At 40.3% G+C, this 25,077-nt stretch overlaps 1 protein-coding gene and 1 non-coding gene across 3 annotated transcripts; one reads left to right on the top strand and one right to left on the bottom strand.

Moving 5' to 3' along the window:
* Positions 1–4,835: 4,835 nt before the first annotated feature.
* LOC128379878 (E3 ubiquitin-protein ligase RBBP6-like) lies at positions 4,836–21,583 on the bottom strand. Of its 2 annotated transcripts, none has more exons than XM_053339521.1 (20): positions 20,280–21,583; positions 18,577–18,676; positions 18,362–18,401; positions 15,676–15,717; positions 15,447–15,535; positions 15,249–15,345; positions 15,017–15,159; positions 14,643–14,815; positions 14,193–14,296; positions 13,751–14,103; positions 12,814–12,892; positions 12,240–12,297; positions 12,059–12,149; positions 11,625–11,951; positions 11,429–11,524; positions 9,697–11,302; positions 8,629–9,263; positions 8,434–8,504; positions 8,213–8,300; positions 4,836–6,408 (listed from the first exon to the last, which is right to left on the bottom strand). In XM_053339521.1, exons 1-20 carry the CDS (start codon positions 20,443–20,445, stop codon positions 5,403–5,405), a joined length of 5,364 nt encoding a protein of 1,787 aa, XP_053195496.1. In that variant the 5' UTR covers positions 20,446–21,583; the 3' UTR covers positions 4,836–5,402. The 2 variants fall into 2 exon arrangements, with proteins under 2 accessions (XP_053195496.1, XP_053195502.1); XM_053339527.1 differs by having other exon boundaries at positions 4,836–6,405.
* Positions 21,584–22,328: 745 nt separating this feature from the next.
* Positions 22,329–22,410, top strand: trnal-aag (transfer RNA leucine (anticodon AAG)). Its single transcript has one exon. It is a non-coding gene; the product is annotated as a tRNA-Leu (tRNA).
* The last annotated feature ends 2,667 nt before the right edge of the window (positions 22,411–25,077 follow it).

Raw genomic sequence — 25,077 nt, 5'->3', positions numbered from 1 at the left:
GGTTACATACAAGAGATCAACATGAAGATAAAACAGGGTGACAATATTGATGTCCTTTTACATATGAGGGACCCAAAAAGTAGTTACAATATAAATCATTTAGAAACGTTGCATATAATCATTAGTATTACTCGATTCATGATATGATGGGTGGATGTTTAAAACTATAGGATACTTGGATTAGAAAAAAATTACCACAAAAAGCATATTCCAGGAAACATGAATAAAATAGGAATGTTTTTAGCACCGTTAATGTGGTGGCAACGTTGGTGTGTCCCGTCTGAAATGTCCATGTTTGATTTCTGGCCAAATATCTACGGTAAATATTGTACCGACTACTAAACACCAGCATGTTAGCCTTGTCACTGTGAGCATATTTAAAATGTGAATGTTAACTCAAAGTGTTTAGTAGAGCATCACTGAGTCGTGGACGTGGCTGTAAACTCCAAATATTGTTATATTGGGAATTACTGCACACCAAATTTCCTTCAGGATAATACCTTACAGTCATTTTGGAAACTTAAGTTTTGTGGTGCTGTACAACTGTCTTATAAACTCTCACTTGTATAAATGTGTTGTTGCCCAGTAACAATATTAACCTGCACTTTTATCACTGAATCTGTATCTGTTAAAATTAAAGAATGATTTATTACCTTTTTGTTCCCTGACCTATTGTCCTCTCCCTACATGTGTCCCTACACCTTGTGAGTGTTTTATTGATTCACTGTAATTTATGGTCTATAATCTAAAGTAGAGCTGCTGCTAACAATTAGTTTCATCATTGATTAATGTGTGTATTTCTTGATAATCAATTAGTTGATCAGTGTTTCCCAAAGCCCAAAATGATGTCCTCCTCAGTTTACTATCATAGAGGACGAAAGAAACCAGAAAATATTCACCTTTGAGAATCTGGATTATCATATAAGACTCAAAATCATTTCTCAATTAGCAAAATAGTTGGCAACTAATTGATTAAACAAGTAATCATTGCAGTGCTAAACAAAAGCATTACCACATTTATAATCAGACTATCACATGTTTAAAAAAAAGTTGCTTTCAGAATCACAAACCAAAGGTGTGAGTAACTTTCCCACCACCATAACAGTCAGCTCACGCTCAGATATTTCTTTGTACTTTAAACAAACAACTGAAGCAATTCTTCCTGCAGCAACATTACAGACTCTGTCCTTTTTATTAGTTCTAGGAGTCTATCAGGCAATACATTCCCACATCCCACTTTCCTCTTTCTCTCCTCTTTTTCTGCACTGTGTTTTCAAGCATTAATGCACACTGGTCCATACAAATGTGAAATCATGCACACACAGCCAGCCTCTCCCATAGCCACATTACAATCATGACAAGAGGGACAAGAGAGAGTTAGGTTGCGAGCCAGTCAGAGGAGAGAAGCCGGAGAAGCATCTTTTCTGACAATCTGCAGAAATGAAGTTGCTTAGCAACCTTTGGCCTTGATGACAGGAAATGATGTCATGCTCGTAAGACAAAACATAAGCACACAAACGCTCGGGCAGATAACAGGTGCACACATGCGCACACACGTGTGGACCAACAGACTCACACATTCAGAGTAAACCTTGCAGGATGGTAGATGAGAGGAATAATGAGTTGTGATGGTAATCTGGAGTAAAAAACAATATATTAATCTTCTCTAATGGTCCCTGATCTCTGAGTCCATTAAGGATGACCTTATATATATAGGTCCACACACGTAAACATGGATGGATGCACACACACACACACACACACAGACAGACAGAGACACACATGTATGGGCTAAGCTGTGAATGCTCTCTTATGTGCTGCTGTTTGAGGGAAAACTACATCTGCTGCTCTCTTGTTTCTCAGTGTTCCCTCAACCTGTCTGTGAACCCATTTCCTGCCTTGTGCCTGTTTTATGTGTGATCCACGAGTCACGCCACCGTTCCGACGAAGTACACACACTTACAACACACACGCGCATGCACACACACACACACACGATGAAGCTTATTGCTATGTGCTCTGGGAGAGATAGTGACATGTGAGGTAGTATTTTGGAGCTGAGGCATATGAGAGAAGATTTTTATTGTTAATTGGGTTCCCTCTCATGTTAGAAGCTGTAGGACTAACAGCTCCACACAGTGTTCGGTTTGTCTCACTGCACTCGTCTCCTTCTGGGATGTTTTACTTTAATTATTCATGTTTGTAAAGGAATGAGCTGCCAAAGACTCTCCAACTCAACATTGTGTCTGATGAACTGCTTTTGAAAGACGTACTCCATCCTCTCTGAAAAATCCAGTTATTTCCAAATATATCTGACACTCATTGTGCTGCAGTACATCTTCAGGGTTTTTTTTTTTAATCAGCTATATGTGTGGTATGTGTTGTTTGTTGTATTTTTAATTCTTGGAACAAATATCTATGGTACATAATTCAGGACTAAAAACAGAAGCACATTAAATTTTCAGAAAGGTCTAGTCATCATGTCCATGTTGCTGTAATTGCATAAAAGATCATTATTCAACATTAAAAGCAAGTTAATACAAATTAACACATAAAAACCAATTTTATAATTTGATGTATTTTTTATATTAACTTTAAAGTAGTTTTTTTTATAAGCTTGGGTGAAATAATTTTGATTAAAATGTTAATGTTTATACATTGCTATTACTTAAACATCATCAATATTAATATTATTTTGGTTGAAAGGTCATCAGTCAACCACTCTACTCAGATATAATGAACAAAAATCTACTTTCATCTCAGAATGAAGATGTGGATCATTAAAATAGCATAAATTATCTTGCAAAAAAAAGGAAGGGGGTTGGGGGGGGGGGGGGCTGCAACTCCCTCAACTTTCATGAATCTATATGTTCATCTTTATGCATATTTAAACATAATTATAAATGTTTGACTTCTTAGTCAATCCAAATACCCAAATCTAAAGGCAAACAGTAAAGTATAATTACACAGTCAGCTGGTGGAATCACAGAGGAACAAAGCACAGGAAACTAAGGGGTCATCAAGTTATGTCAATTTCTATTTATATAGCAGCCTGATATCAGAAATCAGAAATGTGCTTTACAATCTTTAGTATACAGCATCCTAAGAGCCTGGATCCATGAGAGTAAAAACTCATGAAGACCAACAGAGGAGGAATCCCTTTATATTATGAAAAATATATAGATTAATAACATATATGAAGAATGCATGATTCAGTGAAACTGATTCAAGTCTCCACTAGAAATATTTGTAAAAAAAAAAAAAAAAGAAAAAATGCTGAAATTAAGTGAGTGCATCAAGAACTATCACTAATATATATTTAAGCATGTTTCCTAGTGATATGACCGTAACCTTAAGTACTGTACAAATTACTTTGTGGTTTAACTACTTCATTCATTTATGTAGTTGAATAAAGCTGTTTTAGACTTTAAAACGTAAAATAAAGTCTGAGATTTTACTGGAAATTATTTGACTTTATTCTTTTGGATTATCTGTTAATAATCCGGTTATTTCATTATCATTTCCAGCACTATAACTACTTTATTATGTGTTAAGAGTTTAGTTAAACAGTGACAGGTTTAAGTCGAGCTGAAAGGCTGATGTGATGTGATTTGATGTGATGTGTAAAAATGGGATCTTAAGGCATGTTGGCATTAAGATTAAGAGACAAACCTTAGGCTGCTTTTTACTACCAGTCCAGAGCAAAAACACTACACATCAATGACTCAGGGTTAAAACTGAAATTTGCCATTACCTTATAGATTAGTGTGTCTTTGCTGTAACTCCTCATAACCTCATACTTCGTCTTCATGTGAGTCTCTTGTACATCCTGGTCTCTATAATAATAATAATAATAAACACCTGAAATACTGTTGTAATAATGTTGTACTTAAACGTCCAAATGTTTGCCCTTTAGCACAAAACCACATATTTAACCTTAATTTTAAGTAATGATTACACCTACGTAACTCAATAATTGAAAAAAATACAACTCAGACATTTTCATGAAGTCAAAACATTTTAATTAAAAAAAAAAAGGAACAACTCATCTGTAAGAACACAAGTCCTCCAATTTGTCTCATTTCTGTCACATTTCACTTTCACGGCGACACACATTCATTCATGCACGCACGCACACACACGCACACTCACGCACACGCACACACACAGAGACAACCACTGCACCTTGGGAACAAAAACATGCAGACTGATTTGTCATTATTAATAAACACATCCTAGATAATACAATCCAGTGTAGCATGAATGCATAAACGTCTGCTTTAACGTCGAGGATCATACCGTTTTAATTTTGCAAGTTTAAGCCGATTAATCACAAATAAATTACTGCTGATCATCTCCAAATAAATTCCATAATATTTTAGATTCCTATCGTGTTAAATTTGAAAAAAAGGACTTAGTAGTAACTTCACCACTGTGCAGACAGGTGATCCATCTGAGCGTTCGTCACATTCATTCAAAATTCACATGACTTTTTTTTTTTTCCCCCCAGTGTCCATGTTTGCTTAAATGTTGAGTTTTACAGTCTCTACATGAAATAACATAACTTTATAACCAAAAAAAAAAACCTTAAAAAATATTAACTATTACTGACATGTCCTGAAACCAAAATGAGATTATCAAAGTGGAAAATGGTTAGCAGTAATAAAAAGTACACACAATCTGTAGTTAATGTGCTCTAACATGCAAAACCGCTCGTAGGATCCTTCAGAAAAAGAAAAAAAACAGCTTACAAATGGCCCTCATAGCAATGAAGGTTATTCCGCATTTTAAAGCCTCTAAACAGCACACGGGGGGACAAAACAAATTGAGGAGGAGGGGGGGGAGGGGGGGGGGTGATGTGGAGGAACAGTTCATCTCTATTTACAATGAATCAGAGGCAGAGAAACAGTAATTTCTCCTCTACGAAGAAGCAATCACATCCCTGAGTACAGTTTTTTTTTGTTATTCCTATCATTTAGATTCACTGCTGTGCAGATCAGTTATTACCATCAAGTCTTTTCTGGCTGATCATAATAGTGCAGCACACAACAACAGCAGCAGCACTCCATCTCTCTGTTTTTCTGACCCAGAGTCGCCTAAAAGATGTTCCAGAAGAACATTAAAGAGACCTCGGCGGCAGCGCTCGTAATGCTGCTGCGATTCAGGCACAACTAAAGTACCGTGTAGGTGTGGAGAACTGCAGTATAACGGTAAGTGTACAAAAGAATAACAGCCAGGCGGCCCCTCCATCACAGTTCTGCAAGGTCAAAGACAGTCAGAGACCGAGTTCTTCTAATCCCAGGCAAAAAGAGGGGCTTAAAAATGGTAGCAGATTCATCATTTTCTCCTTATTAATACACAAGGTTACAGATTTTAGCCAGTAGGGTTTTCATTTAGCCCCGTTAGCAAGGTGTCTCCTCCTCTGTTTTCTCCGCCTTGTCTTCCTTTTCTTCTCCGTCTTTGTCTTTGTTCTTTTTGTGTTTCTTCTTCTTGTGTTTGTGCTTGTGCTCCTTGTGTTCTACTCCCTCTTTCTCCTGGCTGTTGTGCTTCTTGTGCTTTTTGTGTTTTTTGTGTTTCTTGTGTTTCTTCTTCTTCTTGTCCGCCGTGGTGGTGGAGGTGTTTGCCGAGTCGCTGTGGTTGCTAGGAGAGGGGCTGTTGGAGCCTTGGCCGAGGGACGGGCTGGGGCTGCCGCTCCTCCCCCGCTCCGTGTCCGAGCCTTCTCCTTCGCTGTAGTCTGGGACGAAGGCGGCCTCGTCGGTCTCGCGACCCAGGTCGGAGCACAGGCGCTGCCTCCTGGGCTCCGGGCCACGGCTCTCCTCTCGCCCACCTCCTCCTACTCCTCTGCTTTCTGCCGCTCTCTCCTCCTTTGCGGGCGCTCCTCTTCCCTCCTCTCGTCCTCCTCTTCCTTCCTCTCTTGCTCCAGCTCTCCCTTCGTCTCTGACGCCTCTCCCCTCCTCCCTCACAATTTTAGTTTTGGTTGGTTTGTCAGAATTCGCCTGGGCTGCCCTGCCACCTTTACCCTCCTCCCTTGGCACTCTCCCTTTCTTCTCCTCCCCCCTCACTACTCCTCTCCTCTCTTCTCTTGGAGCATCCCGGCTCTCGCTCCGGACATGTTTAGGTGCTTCGGTCTGCCCCTCTCTGCCTCGGCTCCTCTGCGGCACAGGTGAGGGCTCTTTAGGTGCACTAAGCCCATTTTCCTGCCCCTCTTCATCGTCTTCCTGCTCCCATTTGGAGCGAGGAGGTGCTTGAATGAGCGGCTCCTCCCTGGCAGGGCTAGGAGCTGGGCTGACACTGGGGCTGCGGCCACGGCTGTTCACCGGGCTTGGCAGAGGCTGCTCTGTGGGTTTGGAGGACACACTTCTCGGCTCTTTTTCTGAGTCTTGTTTCGTCTCTTGAGTTGACCTACTGCTGAGAAAAAGAGGAAAAGAAAAAAGCATATTTAAAATATTTTATGAACCGATCTTCCTAATAGTAAAAATGGGACAGGTTATAGCTTGAAAAATGAGACCTGTGTTTTGTAACAGACAGCGAAAACATACTTTTATTACACTCTTTAACCTACAGGAGTTATTTTTTAAAGGATTGTGTAAAACATTTGCCGCCCACAGGGGAAATACATTTCTGATGAACTAAAAAGACTTGAAAAGCATCTCCTTTGTTGCAAAAAAACAGATCAGAGAACTCCGAAAGACTTTCAGAAAGTCTGAAAACTCGTCGGGGGAAATCGGGCTTCAAAGAGCCTGTCTGGAGAGTATCTGATGGCAGATTAATGGAATGAATAGTTTGCTGCAATTAAAAAATATACTTGATCAAGTTAGACAAATGTGAGATTTGTGCTTCTGAAGTATTTTATGTTTCATTTATACAACAGAAAAGGCTTCGAGGTAAAAGCTTCTTTTCTCCTCTGACTGACGGCGGTTGTAAACTCCAGACTTCCTTTTGGGATGGTGGAAAAGCCCATTAACCCTGTTCTTTGGACTTTGAGCACCCATTTCTGTAACAAGCAGACGTTCAACACCCAGGTCTCTACACTAAAATACAGTAAAAGTATTTTAACTATAGTAAAGAATATATATTTAGGCCAATAACATTCTATCTTGAAGGAAACTTGGTTTGCAGCCAAAGATTTAACACAAACCTCAAAAGGAACGCCTCAATGACGCCTACTGAGAGCCAACAGTGACGCAAGTGGCTCTGTGACGCTGTATTTAAGCACATAAGTACTTTGATCTGAATGCTAACAGCAGCACGCTAATATGACCACAATGAGTGAGCTAACATGTTTACTATGTACAGCTTCTAATTCACAGTAAACACACTGCAGCTGAGGCTGATGGGAATGTCAATAGTTTCTGCTCATAATTAGCGTTTTGGACAAATTTAATTTTTAAACCTGACGATGCTGCTCAACAAAAAAAATGTATGGCATCATCTTCATAAAAATCATCCTGAGGGGGACAGGAAGGTTTAAACTAAATTTAACAGCATACCATTTTATAGCTGTTGAGACATTTCACTCAGAAACATAAATGTCAACCTGACAATGGCTCCAGAGGAAAGTGAGGGAATGACTAAAGTACCAGGATACAGTTGTAACAATGAATGTCTCCAACAACAACAACCTACCTGACACTCCATCAAATAGGTGTTAATATATTTCAGTCTGGACTAGTGTTGCACCAACCAAACAACCAAGCCATGCCACTAACACGTGAGGAATAAGGCCCGACTAAAAGGGGAATTTTAGGATGAATGATGATAGTGGGGGATAAAAAAAAAATTTCTGATAGCGATACATCAGCCGATAATCTTATCTGCCTTTATCCACCCATCACTGTATCCACATTATTGATGATTATTTATCAAAACTCTCATTGTGTAAATCACCAATCCCTATAATATTATAGTCAAAATATTATTGATAGAGGTATTTGGTCAAAAATAATGTGATATTTGATTCAGTCCATATCACCTAGCCCTAGTGGCAGTATATTATACTTGTGTTAAGAAAAATGATCAAATATCCATAAAATACTGCCCATATAAGTTAGAAAATAAATATATCAGTGCATATCAGACAACATATACACTGATACTAATATATCTGGAATAGGCCAGTAATATCACCAAACCAATATATCAGTGGGGATCTAATTAGGAAGATAAAAATAAAACAAAATAAAATAAAAACTCCATTAAAAGCTGGACTCACCTGGTGGAACTCACACTGTGGCTTGTCAAAGCCTTTCGACTGATCCTGGGTTTGCTCTTCACAGAAGACACCTCAGCATCTTTCACTGCTGCTGAGGAGGAGGAGGGGAGGGGAGAGAAGAAAAGACACAGGTTTAATCTCTGCCTAATTACATGGCACAAAGACAAAATCAAAGTTATCATCTCTTCACATGGGTGCGTACGTCAGGTGATTCAAATTACCTTCTCTGTGAGCAGCAGCTGGTTTCTCTCCTGAGGGGACGCTCCTTTCCGTTCTGTCCTTGGACACACTCCTGGGAAATAAGAGAAAATAATTACATGCTTTAACAACTGTGTTTACAGATAAAAGCACTATATAATGCTTTCTTTTGATCATATCTACGGGTAACAAGTAGCGAGTAAACACATTCAACAGACCTGTCAGATTTAGCAGCTCTTTCTGACCCCTCTCCTTTCTTAGAGGACACGCTTGGTTTCTCTTCAGGGTCTGTCTTCTTGGTGACGGCGCATTTTTCTGCTATGGTCATTTTATCCAGAGAGACGGACCTCCCGCCTCCACTTCTACTGCTCGAGTTCTTCCTTTCCGTCCTGCCCAACCTCTCTCCTTCAGCTTCTCTCTCAACTGTAACCGACGCCTTCTGTGAGCTTGACCCCGAGACTCTCTCTCGGTCCCTCTCTCTTTCAGACCCTGTACCTCTGTCTCGGTCTCTTTCTCTGTCGAGTCCTGAAGTTCTCTCCCGGTCTCGGTCCAATCCCGAGCTTCTGTCTGACACTCTGTCTGAGCCCGACAGTCTCTCTCCAGCGCTCCCCGGTCTCTCTTTGGAGACTCCTCTCTCACCAGAGGTAGATCGCTCTTTTCTCCCAGCGCTTTCCGCTGCGCTGCTAGCTCGGTCTCCTTCTGGGACGTTGGGGGCACTCGAACGTTCTGAGGTAGAGCTCGTTTTCTCAGGGCCTGAGGATGATCTGTCTGAGGGAGCTGTCTCTGTGCTGCCTTTTCTCCCCAGCTCTCTGTTCAACTTGATCCTCCTCTGAGTCTGACTGAGTGGCTTCACCTGGACGTGGACACAAGGTACACAAAACATTAAAAAGGGGTCTAATCACAAAGATCAGTTCATTAAGTTAAGTTTTTAATTTGATTAAAAATACAAATATTAACCAGTTACAGCTACTCAAAGTTGAGAATTTTCTGCTATATGACTGAATCTCTAAAATGTGAACTTCTTTTTAAATACAATTTTCTTGACTGTTCACAGACCAAGAATTAATTTAATAAAGAAAAATACAAGACAGACTAATGGATAATGAAAATAATGATAACTTAAAAAACTATTTGAAGTTTTTAGTAATAAGAAAACTTTGTGACCTTGATGAGAAAATATGGAGTATGAAGAAATGAAGATCAGTTAAATTGTAAAAATAAAAACTAAATAAAATCTTGTGACAACTTTTTTGGTATAAACTGGCACACCATGTCACATGACTCACCTGAAGGTCCATGAGAGGTCTGATGGGTCCTCGATCAGGGTCTCCTCGGCCCATCTCGCGGCTCCCTGGTAAGGGAAGAAGGCCGGGCCGGTCCGATGGGTGCGGGAGCCTCTGGAGTGGAGGCTGATGGGAGATGTGTGAGTGTGAGAGGATATCGCCTCCACCCCCGAGTCCATCCATTCTCCTCACCTTTCCGGGTGGAGGTCCCAGTAAGGAGCGGCCCTCCTCTCCCATCCTCCTCCGACTGTCTCCTGGGGAGGGAGGGAGGTGGAGGAGTGGGTGATGGGGGAGGGGAAGGAGACCACCGCCCTGAGGAAGATCTCTCCTCCCTCGCATGTCGTGGCTGGATCGAGGGCCATCATGGAGGGGATGAGGTAGCGGCAGGTTCTGGGAGGACAGTGGAGGGGTTTTAGGTCGAGGTGGTCTCGCTGTGGAGCTTTTACTCTTTTCCTTTTTAGGGGTAGTTGAGTTGGGGGCATCTTCTGGTTTGGCTTTGGTGGTCTTTAACGGTTTTGCAATAGAGGAAGACGAGGAGGAGGACTCTTTCTTTTTGGGCACCACTGTTTCTCCCGTCTTCTTCTTCACTTTGTCACTCTTGACCTTCACAGCCTCTGTTTTTACTTTGGCTTTGACCTTTTGACCTTTGTCCTTCTTGGTCTTGTCAGATTGAGTCTTCGACGTGGACTTGGTCGGCGGTTTAACGGGTGCAGCAGTGCTTTTAGAGGCCGGAGCCTTAGTGGTTGCGGAGCCGACTGAAGGCTTTGAGGAGATAGGAGGTGTTTTCGTAAGTGAGGGGATCTCGTCCATCGGTTCATCTCTGACGGGTGTGGCGTCCCCTCTGTCCACTGACTGATGAGACGGCTCTGGCTCGTCCCCGGTCTTCTTCTTCTTGACTTTCTTTGTCTTTAGGACTTTAGTGCTGGATTTTGCTCCTGATGAGGAAGATGACGGAGGATGGTGAGGTGGCCCGCCTCTCTCTTCTCTCCCTCTCCTCCCTCTCCCCTGAGGGGAGTAATCTCTATTTAGCGGGGACATTCTGTCTCTCTCCCGGTCTCGGCTGCCTCGGCCTCTGTGGTGCAGCGGTGGATGTTGGCCGTCGTAGTCTTTGTAGTACTTGTTGTACCAGTCTCTGTACTCCTTCTCCCACTGTCGGTAGCTATCTCTATCCCAGCGCTCATGGCCTCCGGGGCTCGGACCCTTCAGTTCATACGGCGCTATCTCTCGAGGAGGTGGCTTCCGTCCGCCGGGGCTGCGGCTCCGGAAGCCGCCCGGTGAGCGAGACCGTGACCTTGACCTGTAGGGTCCTGCTGCTTCTGGTCCCTCCCAGCCTCCTCCCCGGAACGGGGGAGGAGATCGCGGTGAGCCGGAGCGCCGATACCCATAAGATCTTGAACGAGAGCGGGATCTCGATCGTGAGCGTCCGTAACTGCGCCCGTTGCGTCGAGAATAAGGAGAACGGGGATAAGACCGGCCGTGAGAGCGTGAACGGGATCGACTGGGAGAATAAGAGTAAGACCGTGATCTTGATCTGGATCTGGATCTTGATCTGGATCTAGAGCGAGTGTAAGGAGAGCGGCTGAATGGAGAGCGGCTGTATGAGCGGGACCTAGAAAAGGACAAGAGGTGAACAAGGGGAGACAGAAAGCAGATTTTGTAAAAAAAAAACACAAGTGGCTTGAAGGATTACGTGTTTGTAATTCATGTAAAAACTAAAACCCTTTAAATTACTTACCTGGAGTAAGACGGTCTTCGCCTCTTTGGTGCATTTCTGTACTTCATAAGCTCTTTGTGGAAGTCTTTAGTAAATTCATCCAGTTTTGATGTAACTCTGTGTGTAAAAAGATAAAAAAAACAATGAAACTTCAAAACTAATCCAGTGTGAACTCAGTAACTCTTTGAAGACCCAAAGTGGAAAAGGAATGACTTACTTGTCCTGACGATGGTGCCGCTGCCGGTAGAAATCTTCTTTTGAGAGGGGGGGCTGAGCGAGGGAGGGTGGAAGAGGGATAAGAGGGGGTTGTGCACCAGGGGCGACCCAGGGAGGGTTGAGTCCCGGTGGTCCAGGGGCGTAGACAGGCTGGGGCTGATAACTGAGAGGAGGAGGGATGAGTCCGGGGCCAGAGGCGTACGGAGGGGGGTAGGACTGTGGAGGTGGTGGGTACATGGACGGAGTTGGATAGACTGGAGGAGCAGGAACAGGAGGTGGAGCATTCTGGAGGTGAGTGGAAGGGTGCTCTCCTCTACTTCTGTAGGACCTGACACACGGAGTAACAAAGAGGGATAAAAAGCTTTGTGAGATTGATATATTAAGAGTTTGTTTTGTAATATAAGACAATCTGACAATCCTATAGACGGGTCTTACCTGTCCCAGTGTCTGCCGCCGCCGCCACCGCCACCGCCGCCACCGCCGCCTCCTCCTCCTCTGTGAGAGTGGTGGGGTCTTGCCTGGTGGCCTAATAGAGCACAGACAGCTGGTTAGTTACTGAATGCATTTATATGGAGCTCTCTGAATCTCCATAAATGGCTTGAAGTGAATCTCTTACCTGATGGATGAGGTGGCCTTTGAGGTGGCGGGTGGCCAATGACAGTTAAATGGTAGCCCTGTGGGAGATATCACAGTGAGAAAATGTAGGCATTACAGTTTCTCTTGATCAGGGATGGGATAGTGTGGGCTTAGGGTGACACATTTAAAAGCGTAGGGGAAATTGTGTCTGCCATATTATAATTGCCAATATGCATTATTCAACTCAACTCCTACATATAATCCCAAATTGGACTGAACACGGCTCTGTACCTGCATGGCCTCTGCATGCAAGGATTAACCAACATTTCTGATAACTAAAGGATTAATTATGTGAACATTTAGTTTTATTAATACTCAAAATTTTAGATATTGGTGGAAAAAAAGCAGGTTTCACTCTAACAATCTTGATCAAGTCGAGTTCTTTCATTTACCATGTCATGGATTGACTAATGAAATAAATATCATCAAGTTGAATCTCTTGATGAAGTGAAAGTAGAGCGAGGTTAAGATTAGAACGTATAAGCCGTGTGTGCCTCAGTGACATAGATATCAAACCAGTCCACCATTATTTAGGGTCATCAAGGCAGACTCACCTGGGATCCACTTTCAGAGGGTCCATGATCAGAAGGACCAGATGATTCTGGTTTCACAATAGGCTCTGGGTCGGTCTCACTAAAACACACACAAATGTATTGTTAGGAAAAGGAAAAATGCATCTCAATAGTGATTCTATTCTGCATGTTGAGTACATGGATGAAAATTTACACTGACTACCGACATAAAGCCAGTGACGTGCTGTGATGTTATTAGTTCACAGTGAGTTGCTGCAGTTTATATGATTTTGTTTAGTCTGTGCTGCTGTGTGAAACGATCTGTGGCATAATTGTGTGAATTTGATCAGCAAAATACATAAATTGATTAAATTAAAAATCAGATACACGAGACTGATCAAAGCCAGTCACAACCAGATCAGCTGAATCTCTACAAACAGCTGATGAGGACACCAAAACATTTAAATTGGTGGTGGCTATCAAGGACCACAAAACCTCCAAATGCCACAAGGAGGTGATCTACATTGTACAAGGGAAGTTTGCTTTGAAGGAAACGGCTGCTGATTGAGTGTGTGTTTAATAATGAGAGGTACACTGTGTAAGTTCTGAGTTAAAATGGATCTGCAGTGTAAAGCTGTTTGGGTGTCTGTATTTTGTTTTTGTTCTTTTATTAGTGTGTATGTGTGGTCTGTCATTGGCTACTTTTGGGGACAAATTTAAGACTAAAGACCAGTTAATTGGGGACAGCTTGTCCAATTGGGAAAAGGCTGATTTTTAGGTCACGTATGTGTGTGCATGTGTGAGGAGGGGAATTAAAAATGGATAAACATAATAAATATTAAATTCATAATTTAAATAGGATAAGTTTGTTAGTTTTTACACTATCCAACATAAGACAAATTTTACACAAAAGTGCAGTTATGGTGGCTGGTAAAACTTATGATACATTAAAGTGAATTTGTAACACTGTTAAACTCACCCTGGTGGGGGAGGTTCACCCTGGCTGGTTGAGTGCATAGGAGAATGGTGGTCGATGACGGGTGCAGGAACTGGTGAGGCGGCGTGTTCTTCGGCAGCAGCAGCAGCAGCGTGAGGTGGCGTAGGATCAGAGGTGGTAGCAGCAGCCGGTGCGGGGGGCGCGGCCTGTACTTGAGGAGCTGCGGTGGGTAAACTTGTAGGAGGGGGTTGAGAGATATTAGCCATCAGCGGGTCTTGTTGTCTGGAGTGAAGAGGCCTGACCAACAGGGGGCGCGGCGGAGGCGGGGCTGTGTGTTGGACCTGCTTCCTCACGTGTTTGGTGTATCCCGTCTCGTTCTTAAAGTTGTTCACAGCCTGCGTGATGAAAAATGACAAATCTTTTAAAACAACATATTCTACCTCTCTCTATCTAATATCTAAGTGTAAGCATCTGAGTGTGTTACCTGTCGGAGGAACTTGTTGGCTATGAGGTTATCAGGCGAAACATCCGACTGTTTGCACGTAAAGCAGACGTGTTCCTCTGAGTCCAGCAAGGCGGTCCTGATACCTGAAAACAAGCAAGTCCTTAAATTAGCCAAAAGTTCACACTGACAACTCATTCGTGTTTATACTGTTAATACTGTAATTTAGATTTTGACAACGCCATCTGGGTGTGAAATCTTTGACACAGTGGAGTGAAAGTGCAAAAAAATAAAAAAATCCAATTAACAAAAATGAGTTTTCTAATTAAAATACAGCATGTGCTCTAATTAGGCCACATTTGGATTAATCTGCATTTATATCATGTATCAGCGCTTCCCTGAATGACAAAATAGAGCTGTGAATGATAAGCAGAAGTGGAAGGAAACAAAGACTCTTTGTCATCATTACCACACTGAGTATGAAAAACTCACAATCATCGCAGTAACTGTTTCCACAGCAGGGTATGACCACAGCGTCAGTCATCAGGTCGTTGCAGATCGGACAAAGGAGCTCATCTGGGATTGGGTCTGAATCATCCTCGGAGGACGACTGATCATGAGGAACAAACGGAGGACGCTCCTTCTTTCCTTGCGCGTACGCCTCCCTGTATTAAAAAAAAAAGAAAAGATTTATTTGGTACCACAAATCAAAAAGAAACAGCAATTATCTTTAGTGTGTTTGTGAAGAGTTATCATTGAGGAGGACACAAATAAAAAAAAAGAAGGGCATGACAAAGACAAATAAGACACTCCTGACAAGTATACTAAACAGAAAGTATTTGTGGATGTCTTCGGTTGACACGTACGCATCTATAGCAGGTATGGCGTATTCTCCGGTGCTCGTTAACATGGCTCCCTTAGTGCCGGGCTCTGCTTTCACCATGAAGCTCTGAGGGATCCCCTTACTAATCCTTACTGACTTGGGAGCCTCCACACTCTTATCCTGGATCTAAGGAAATAAAATAATACACATTGTCGTTATTATTTACGCTGCAAGGGAGTAAAAATCAAATGATACGTAATAATAATAAATTTTACCATCAGCATGGGACACTGCCGAATATAGTGACCAGCTTTTCCACAACGATAGCAGGTGTAGTGAGCAGGTGGAGGTCCGATCGCCTTTTTGGAGTAACTATGGAGACAAGTAAAGCTCAGTTTTTGTACAACTCATCCACAACTAGAGAATAATAATGTTTAATTCATATATATTCTTATGCGTGTGTATATACTAACTGTATCGGGTCATATTCGTGGTTCGACTGAGTCATCATGGCTTTTATCTTGTCTTCCTCTGATGCATTTGCGTCAACCAGGTTAGCAGTCTGAAGCACATAATGGAGAGATAAAAAAAGAGGGATATTAACTTCACAAGAAGAAGAAGAGAGAAGAAAGGAAATAGTAGATATGTTCAACTTGAGCGATACTTTTCTGGAAGTGTAAGCGGCATATTCAAAAACAGTACCTTGGTCAGTTGGGCGAATGACATAGAGGGAGAAGAATCAGTCTGCAGGAGAATCAGAGTACAGATATTAAAAGTGTTAACATGATATCTTATAGACATACAGTGGAAGATAAGAGCCCAGATAGTTTCCCACCACATTTGTGTCCAGTGCCTTAAAGAGTCTCCATCTAATCCTTCGCACACCAAAAATTAAGTTCTCAAAAGCGAACGAGGGGGAACGCATTTAAGCCGAGACATGGATCACGACGTTCCTTCCTCTTCTGACGGCACTGTGTCGTAATCTCAAAAAAGTTTAAGTTGCGAAAAACCTGATCTAGAGAGTTTGGTCTTTTTTTAGAGCTGTTTACATGGAAGAGATCTAAACTGTTTGGAGAATAAATATGTTAAGAAATTACCCAAAAGTAGGAATAGAATTACACAAAAGGTTTGCTCTACTTTCTAAAAAAAAAAGCTCTGTACTGAAGGTATTTTCTATTCTTATGACAGGCGATAAAATAGTCGTAAAGAGCTTGTATGCAACTTTTGTGCATTTAGTTGAATTTGTCCTGAAAAATGTACATTACAGACACATTTATGATTATCACTATATGAAAATCTTAAAGATCGTCCGCACTGCTAAATTACATAAACTTTTAACAAGTAAAGCTAAGATTTACTCCAACAACTCTTCCATATAAACAAGTTTTTTTGTACTCTGCACCTTTAAGTTCCACCTTAAAAACACTTTAAAACCTTCCTTGCTATTTGGGCTTTATCAGCAAAAACCTGAATTTACACCGCTGGCACATCCCTCTGTGAAGTCCTAAATCTTGTCCTACTATTAAAAAAAATAGAGAAAAAAGGGGTGTCTATTTTCTCAAAGGAATACTTGACATTTTAGCATGCAGTTTCCTCTTCACCAGGCCGCACTGATTTGAGTTTCTTCACTGATCTGTCAAAAGAAGTGCGAAAAACTCTCATCAAAACCAGAGCCGCTAGCTGAAAACTACTGAGTTAGCTAGTAGTGATGCCAATAATAATATATATTTATTTATTTTACTTTTTTTTTAATGCAAACGCTCTAAAGTGTCAAACATGTAGAGCTGATACAACAAATTAAAAGCCTGATGAAGTAAGAATAAGGAAAGAAACTAACAAGAGGTGTCAAGAGTTCCTTCAAAATGTTTCCCAAAACAGCTCCTACACCACTACAGGGTGAAAGCAAGAGGAGGGATGAATCTAATCTCTAATGCAGGTCAGGAGTCGCTGATCTATGAGAGTTAAATCTCATGCACAGACAAAAAAAAAGTTATTTAATAAAGGAGGGGGAAAAAAGCTGCTCTGCCTGATTCTGTTAAAAAACACCAACTACTTTACGAAAAATGAACAAGCGGGGCAAGGGTGGGTTCTCCATTATTGATACGCAGGAAAGACTGGTTATTGCAGAATGCTGTGGAGGGAACACACAGGGATCTGGTGCAAGCGGTTCTGACACCGAACCACTGAACAACTTTATTGACAGGTTCTGCAGCTTACAGCTTACAGGACACACTACACCAGTATACGTCTCACTGCAGCAACCATGGAAGGCCTCCAGAAGATTGACAAGATATTACCTTTTACTGATAAAATGTGTCATTGTACTTTTGTGATCATGTCAGCGGCCAAGTCGAGCTTCTTACTGACAACCCCCTCCCCCAAAAACACCACAGTTTTAACAATACACTTTGAGCTAGTACCCGCTTCTTTTTAAAAAAAACAAAAAAACAAGACACTTAGGACTCATTTAACTCAGCAGGATAAAACCTGTGAGCCTTCAAGACTATAAAGTAAGGATTATGTGCAGTCCATACTCAATGCAGAATAGACATCTTCATCAACATCTTCAGGTTTAAAATTATACAGGACAAAAAAATTGACATTGGCAAATGTTACTGAACAACAGATTTGAGTGTATTAAAGTTTAGCAGGGTAAGATTTAAAAGATAAAAATCACTGGCGAGTCTATTCCATTCACACAACTTTAGTCTGGTAATTGTAATCAAAGTTAATTACAATCAATCCCAGCCATACGTTTACTTCATTGGGTTCTTAAAACCATATAAAAATATTTTCACAGAAAATAAAATGACAATGAATTATCAATACAAAAAGAGCATATTTTCCTTTTACAACCCTTTTTAAAAAAATACATTTGCCTGACCTGAAGCAGGCTACAAAACCCATTTCATTATGAAATACAGTCATAACAGTTTAAATGATTTTCTCAAAATCATGTTATAAAGTGGCAACAGTTCAACAATTGGTCAGTTCAGAGCATTTTAAAAAAACAATGGCTCGTCTGTTGTTTCTCGTATCAACCTCATCTCACTCAGCCACAATTAAAACATTTAAATATGCGTTTATATATTAGTAATGTACTAAAAACAGAAAAAACCATGGCTTTTTAGAGAGAAACAACAAACTGCTTTAAACTGTGGTGACTCCAGGAAACCCTCATCTCAAAAGACATCAAATAACACAAATGTAGCGAACACACAGTGAACAGAAGATACACACGACTCGATCATTGTTGACAGAATGTTCTTAAGAAAGGTGACGAAAGCCAGAAAGAGGGGGAGAGAGAGAGCGAGAGGAGAGAGGTGAGAAGAGGAAGAGGAGGAAGAGGAGGAGGAGAGAGTGTTGATTTTGGGTTTGTTTTACATACGGGTCTAGACGATCCCACCACAGCTGTGTCAGAACGATCTCTGCAGAGACAAGAAGAGGACAGAGGGGAACAATCAGTTACTGACGAAACGACAGCCAAATTAACCCAAAGTAGAAACATGGAGGAGACCTGGTGTAAACTATTCATGGCTTTAACTTATCACTTCATGTGCTGTTAATTAATGTTTTCAGTAATGTATTTTATTTAATACATACACAATGAACGTCCTGCCAGCAGGTTTTACTCCACCAAGCGGAGTGCGGCGGACGATCACGGACGAGTGTTTCGGGATGTGGGCTTCATCATCTGTGTATTCTACAAAAAAAGACAGAATTGAAAAGATCATCAGAAAACAAAACTTCACGACCAAACATTCATTCAAGAGATTCACTGACATTTACGAGTCAAGATGATAAAACAGGTGTGATCAGATTTGTATAAACTAAAAGATCTGAAGGTTGACACATTAAGATGTAACTTTTTTTGTTAAATATGAAAAGTAACAGTGGATGTGGGTGAGTTTTCTATAATTGGCATTTACTCTTTATCCTAAATATAAAAAATAAAGAAATTAACACTAAAGAAGTTGAAATAGGAAGTCATTATCAAATATCTCGGATGTTAAAGGACAATGTTCTGTATTACCCATGTACTTGTATTTAATTATTATTAGAGCTCCACCAATAACTTAATTAGGTAACAGAGAAAATAATCAACAATTTTAACAATCAAATAATCATATTTCAGGCATAAAACCAAACACCCGATGAAATAAGATTAGATTTTACTTTATTAGTCCCCCGATAGAAAAATTTACATGATTGCAACAACAAAGTGGACAGCAAAAATAGAAGAGAGTCAATAAAAAAGAATAAAATACAGTAAACACAATGGGAAAAACACAAAATAAAATAACCATAGCATTATGTACAATAGTAATATTGGTGTTGAGTGATAATATACCTGAGTTTTATATTGTTATTGCACTGATTTAAGGTGAAATCTGTTCTGATGGTTCACACTTCTTCTCAAATGTAAGAAAGTCATTGCTTTTCATGGTCTTAAATTGTGGTGAACTGCAATACATTTAGGTTTTAGACTTTTGTTTGGATAAACCAAGATTTCCCAAGGTGTCATTATGGGCTCACTGTTAAATTGTTATTTGCATTTATTTTTAAATAAATGTCTTATCTCAATAAAACAAGACTGATCATCAAATTATCCGACTGTATGTTAATCTCAGACACTCTGCATATTACACACCTATTTATACAAAGATCCAGTTTACTGTTTATAGTATTTTATTTACTTTATTCTATTTTTGCCTTATTTATTGTTGATTATATTTTTAGTTATTTTTTTCCACTGTATTTGTCAATTTTTCCAATCTCAGTAGCTTCTGCATATTGCACACTTATATATTATACATTTAATTAAACAAAGGTCAAATTAACTATGTTTTATACTATCCTATTCTTGTCTTAATAGTTAATCATGTTATCTTTGTACTTTTACCCCCTTATGCTGCTACCCGTTTCTCCCAAATGGGGATCCATAAAGACAAATCTCATATCATAAAAACCACCACCATCAAACTGTATGGAAATCACAAGAATTTCTGCATATTACACATGTATATATTGATACAAAGATCCAGTTTACTCCATATAGTATTTTATTCACTGTATCCTTTTTAGGTCTCAATCATTGTTGATTATATTTTTAGTATTTTCCCACTGTACTGCTGTCAATTTGAATAAACAAACCTATTATCTCATCTTATATCATGAAAACCACCATTACCTAACTGTTAAGAGACATGAACCCGTCCTAAAACTGTACATTCCCTAAATAAATAAGAAAGGGGGTGACATGAGCTACACATGAGGTTGAATCATGTGTCAGATGATAAACTTACCTTCTCGAGTCTGCGCATTGGTGATCTGCAGGTCGCAGTCTGTGGCCTTGAGGCGCTCCCGGCCCATAATCTGCCTTTTAAGCTCACTGAGGGTGATATGGAGCCCATCGAAAGTGACTGTGTTGTAGTCCAGTTTGGAAGAAAACTTATAATGAACACACGACATTTTTTTTTTATAAAGTTACAAGGTCTAAAGCACTTTAAGTCAATCAAGCAACAAGAAGAGAGAGAGTGAGAGAAAAAAAACACAGGCCTTGGTATGATAACAAAATAAAAACAGCGTCAACACTGAACACAGGAGGCTAAATCTGGTGACTTTAATGAGTAAAACCTTCTTTTTTATATATATATGTATATTCGCTGAAACACTGTGGACAAAAGAGGACTATGATAGGGAAAGGTTCAGGCTCGCAGCAGAAGACGAAAGAGTCCTTGTTGTTTTTAGCCAAAGAAAAATAATATGGAGATGAGAAAGAGGCCAGAGCGCCATCGATGGGCGCTGCTGTGAGCCTCGTCAGTTCCTCTTTTTTTTGTTTTAAAGTCCAATAAATCACCACAAAGATGTCACCAAATCCGAGACAAGTCCATGCAGCACCGTGTGAATCGTGTCACATGGATGTAAACGAGGACAGGTCCGTCATGAGTATTGTCCTTGGTGGGGAAAGCCCCCCGGTGGCCGCCGCACTGCAAGCAGCTAATGTAGCTAACTTAGCAGCGGGCCTTTAGGGTTTCCAGAGCATCAGTCCTTATAACACACAAGCAGCAGCCTGTTTTGTTTAATGGAGGATGAGTACAGTTCGTTTTTTCTTCAACGATAAACAAAACCGAGCTCCAACAGAAGAGTCCACAAAACTGCGTGAAAGCTTCCCGCACCAGTCCACCCACCCCTATTGTTTTTATATATTCTTTGTTCAATATATCGCTGTTAAAGACCTTAAAAAGAAGAAAAACCGCTACTACACGTTAGCTAATGCCAAAGGCTAACATGCAAACACACCTCGAGATTAGCTAACGTCGCCTTGCCGCCGTCGTTCACCGGGGAACAAGAGCTAGCGGGCTAACGTGGATGCTAACAGTTGCTATGCTAACAGTTGCTATGCTAACAGTGTTGTTTCACAACGTCGAGTGACAAATCTGAGCTAAATCCACCAGTTTTACGCGAACAGGGCGCAGACTTTTCCTCTTCAGTCCACGGCAATGATTCCACCATGCGAGTTGTTTATCCGGAGTTTTATTTTTCACATTTTTTTGTTTCAATTGAATCCATAAAATCCAGAAATAATCGCAGGTCGAAGCTTCTTCTCTCCTCGCTGTTTCATCAAAATGGCGCACGACGGAACCGGAAGTATCCAGGGTTCTTCCAAAGAGTACACAAAGAAAGAGAATTATCTGCTTCGTCTTCTTTAAATGTTACCGTAAATCGGATATTATTATTAAGGGATTCAGTATGTGTGATAATAATTCAACAAAATCTTACAAGCTTAAAACAAAAAGCCAACTATGTTTGAAAGGGACAGGTCAATAGTAAGTCGTACACTTCCAGACCATCGAAACTTAAAAAATCTGATTTGAAACTGAAAAAGCAGCAAAATATAACAACAAAAAACAAATCCCGATCAGTGAAACAAAAGTGAAGTAATCACATGTTTCACTTTTATATATGTTTATATCCAAAGTTTTGCATTTGAGATCACCTTTTTATGTTTTTGTTGTGATTCTTGAGAGATTTTTTTCCTATTTTTTTTTCTTTTTTTGACATGGGAATCATATGTGCAAAATAAAAACCCCTAGAGCCACAAAAACTGAGTCAGATTCATTATTGTATGTGTAAAAACAATCCCCTTGCTAACACTGATGTGCTTGATATGAACCATCTTGACTTCCTGGTGTTCTTTAAATATTTCGTGCTGCTAAAAAACAGTGTTTTATGCATAGACTGTATTATGTCCCTGAAACATTACTTACAGTCTAACGCTAATGCATCAATCAATATATACAAATACAAAGCTGTGCAAAGAACTGAAGAAGTAGTCTCGTCGAGTTCCCAGAGGTAGCGTGGCCGAGCGGTCTAAGGCGCTGGATTAAGGCTCCAGTCTCTCCGGAGGCGTGGGTTCGAATCCCACCGCTGCCAAAGGTTTTGTCCGGAGGAGCTCAGAAATGAACTCACTATCCGTCGTGGTCACATAATAGGAAAAAAACTAAGCATTTACAAGCCATTCCTTCTTCCTGTTTACTATAGAAGCTGTGAAATAGGAAATCAACTTCAATACTTCCAAAAGTATTTGCTTCAAAATCTCCATCCTGTTAAAAAATGAGTTTTTTTCTTGTTTCTCTAATTGGACGTTTGAGCAGAATGATGTCACCAATGTGCACCGTTTGACACTAGAAGTTGGTTTTCACACTGATTTGGCTTAATGTGTGTAGGGTGGATCAAGGTAATGTAGGACACTTTTTGTAATTCTGACTTGTTTACCTTATTTACATATGAATCCAATACATTATATTGACACTAATACCATTATGAAAGATGTTTCCTTGTTAAATCAGAAGACAACTTTGGATATTGGACTCAAAAGTTTCAGAATTTGTGGATTTTGTAATCTGGGACCCTGGTTTTATGGTTTAGAAGTACTTTTATTTATTCAAAGCAACCTTATCTGTCAAAACATTCTGAAATGTGTGTACATATATGGCCATTTAATTTAATAGGCCTACAGTTTTTAGGGTTAAAAAACTAGCAGTCTGTATGTTCACTTACAGACTTACTCACTAATTTTAAACAATATAATTTACACAGTAGGCATATATTAGTTAGATTTAACCACTTAACACACGCCCCTGTTTTTTATGCTGTTAGCCTAAACGACATGCCCAAGTTGTGAGCAGCACAGATCCCACATAGTTTGAGACTCAGAGATGTGTCTGGTATCATTGGAAAGGAAACACTCTCAGGATTCTTGTAAAAGTATCTGTGTGATTCTGTGACTTACTGACAAAGAGTGGCAGAGGTTAGAATGATGGGGTTGTTTACTCGCCCATAGGTTTGCCTTTACATGTGTACAGACATTCAGGGACCTCTCAGCAGGATATAGACACAATGAGGCCACAGCCACATGTCTTGGCTTCATGCAGTCCAAATTTGGAGTCAAAAGACCAAAAGATGAATTTTTCAGAATTATTTTTCAACAGGTATGTCCATGCGTTTTCCTCAGGTCCTTTTTGGAGACTCCAAATGGACACTTGGTTACCAAAGCTGTATAACCACAATCAAACACCTATAACTTCACATCCCCTTTGCCTACAATCAAAATCTTGGTCTCTAATGAAAGCTGACGCCATATTATTATTATTATTATTGTTATTATCATTATTATTATTATTATTACATATAACCATATTTTTTGTTTGGCCATATCTATCTATCTATCTATCTATCTATCTATCTATCTATCTATCTATCTGTTTATTTTGGTATAAGTCATATGTTAAGTCGAAGAAAACCAACCGTGTACCAAAATGCCGAGTGCGTTATGATATATGGTTCAACTCTTTTACGCACAGGGCGCACGCCGGTTACGCTTGGAGTTTGTTTATGGACAGCCAAACTTAATAGCTTAGTGTCATACACCGTTGGAAACCCTCTGACTATTGGCTAAAAGGTTATCAACTTCATTTCACCGAATATTTCCATAGGCTAGAACAGCAGTCAATCAAAGCCATGTCCGATAGGCTTGTGTGTGGTGTCGTCAGAAGCAGGAGAGGCTCACGGTCGTAAACATCTAGTCACGTGTACTCTGAGATGGACGTGCAGGTCAGGAAATGACGTATACGGACCGTATATGGTTTGTTATTTGTGTTATTACGTTACGTGTTGGACTAAATATATGTATTCATGCATATTCAATACATATATTTCACAAGAGTGGATACTTGGCGAGCTGTACAGAAAGTCCTGAGTCATAAGATGATCGTTGTGGATAAAGGGAAGACTTTGAAGGTATGTAGGCATTATAGCTTTTCTTACTTAGCTCAGGGGCTAGCCGAGCTAATCGCTAATACTATTACGGCTGTGAGCAACCATATACGTCGTGAGTGGTCTTGAATGAATCAGGACAATCTAAGCTTTCTAACAATGTACGGCATGAATATATATGTTTAAGGGTTGGTGTTTAAAACATTCAGAAGAACTTGTGGCTACCTCCTAACATCCGTCCCGTCCCTTAGACGGAACAGCGTGCGTTAAGTGGTTAACAAGGTAACTTTAACATTTTTTGTGGGGAAAAAACACATATCAGACACAATATATTATTCCAAGCAGTGTGGTTTTTGATAAGTGGTCTGTACTGTTCATTTTGCAGCTATAGTATGTGTAGATGTGATGTTGAAGTCAGGTTAAATCTTGTGTGGTCACTGTGAGAGTATTCATCATGACTGCCTTCAATGTTCACCTGATTAACCTGAGGGACAATGAATGACCTAGACCCACACACCTACATATGCAGAGGATATACTGTATATATAGACATAGATATATATAATTTAATATGTACCAATCCTAATGTTGTGTTAATGTTATTTTGTTTCACTTATTCTTGATGCTTTGGCCGTATTATTTTTGTGACATTAATGCTAATAAAGGAAAATGTGATTTGATTTGATTTTGGCAACACATCAGGTTTGAGTCTGCCTGCTGTTGTTGAGCAGCTGTACGTCTGTCCTGCTGTCATCTCTTCATGTGTGTTCACAAACACGAAGGTCACAGTATTTTTCAGCAAAGTTTTGGTAAATTGTTTGTGTG

Source organism: Scomber japonicus, chromosome 2 (genome assembly GCF_027409825.1).
Source record: "Scomber japonicus isolate fScoJap1 chromosome 2, fScoJap1.pri, whole genome shotgun sequence".
Lineage (NCBI taxonomy): Eukaryota > Metazoa > Chordata > Actinopteri > Scombriformes > Scombridae > Scomber > Scomber japonicus.
This window is presented reverse-complemented; position numbering and strand designations above follow the sequence as displayed.

Excerpts from the sequence above, each read along its gene's own strand:
- LOC128379878 (XM_053339521.1), bottom strand. The coding sequence starts at position 20,445 with ATGTCGTGTGTTCATTATAAGTTTTCTTCCAAACTGGACTACAACACA. Across the intron at positions 15,536-15,675 it reads CATTCGCCCAACTGACCAAG|ACTGCTAACCTGGTTGACGC; the intron begins GTACTGTTTTTG and ends TATGTGCTTCAG. Across the intron at positions 6,409-8,212 it reads CACAGTGTGAGTTCCACCAG|CAGTAGGTCAACTCAAGAGA; the intron begins GTGAGTCCAGCT and ends TCTTTTTCTCAG.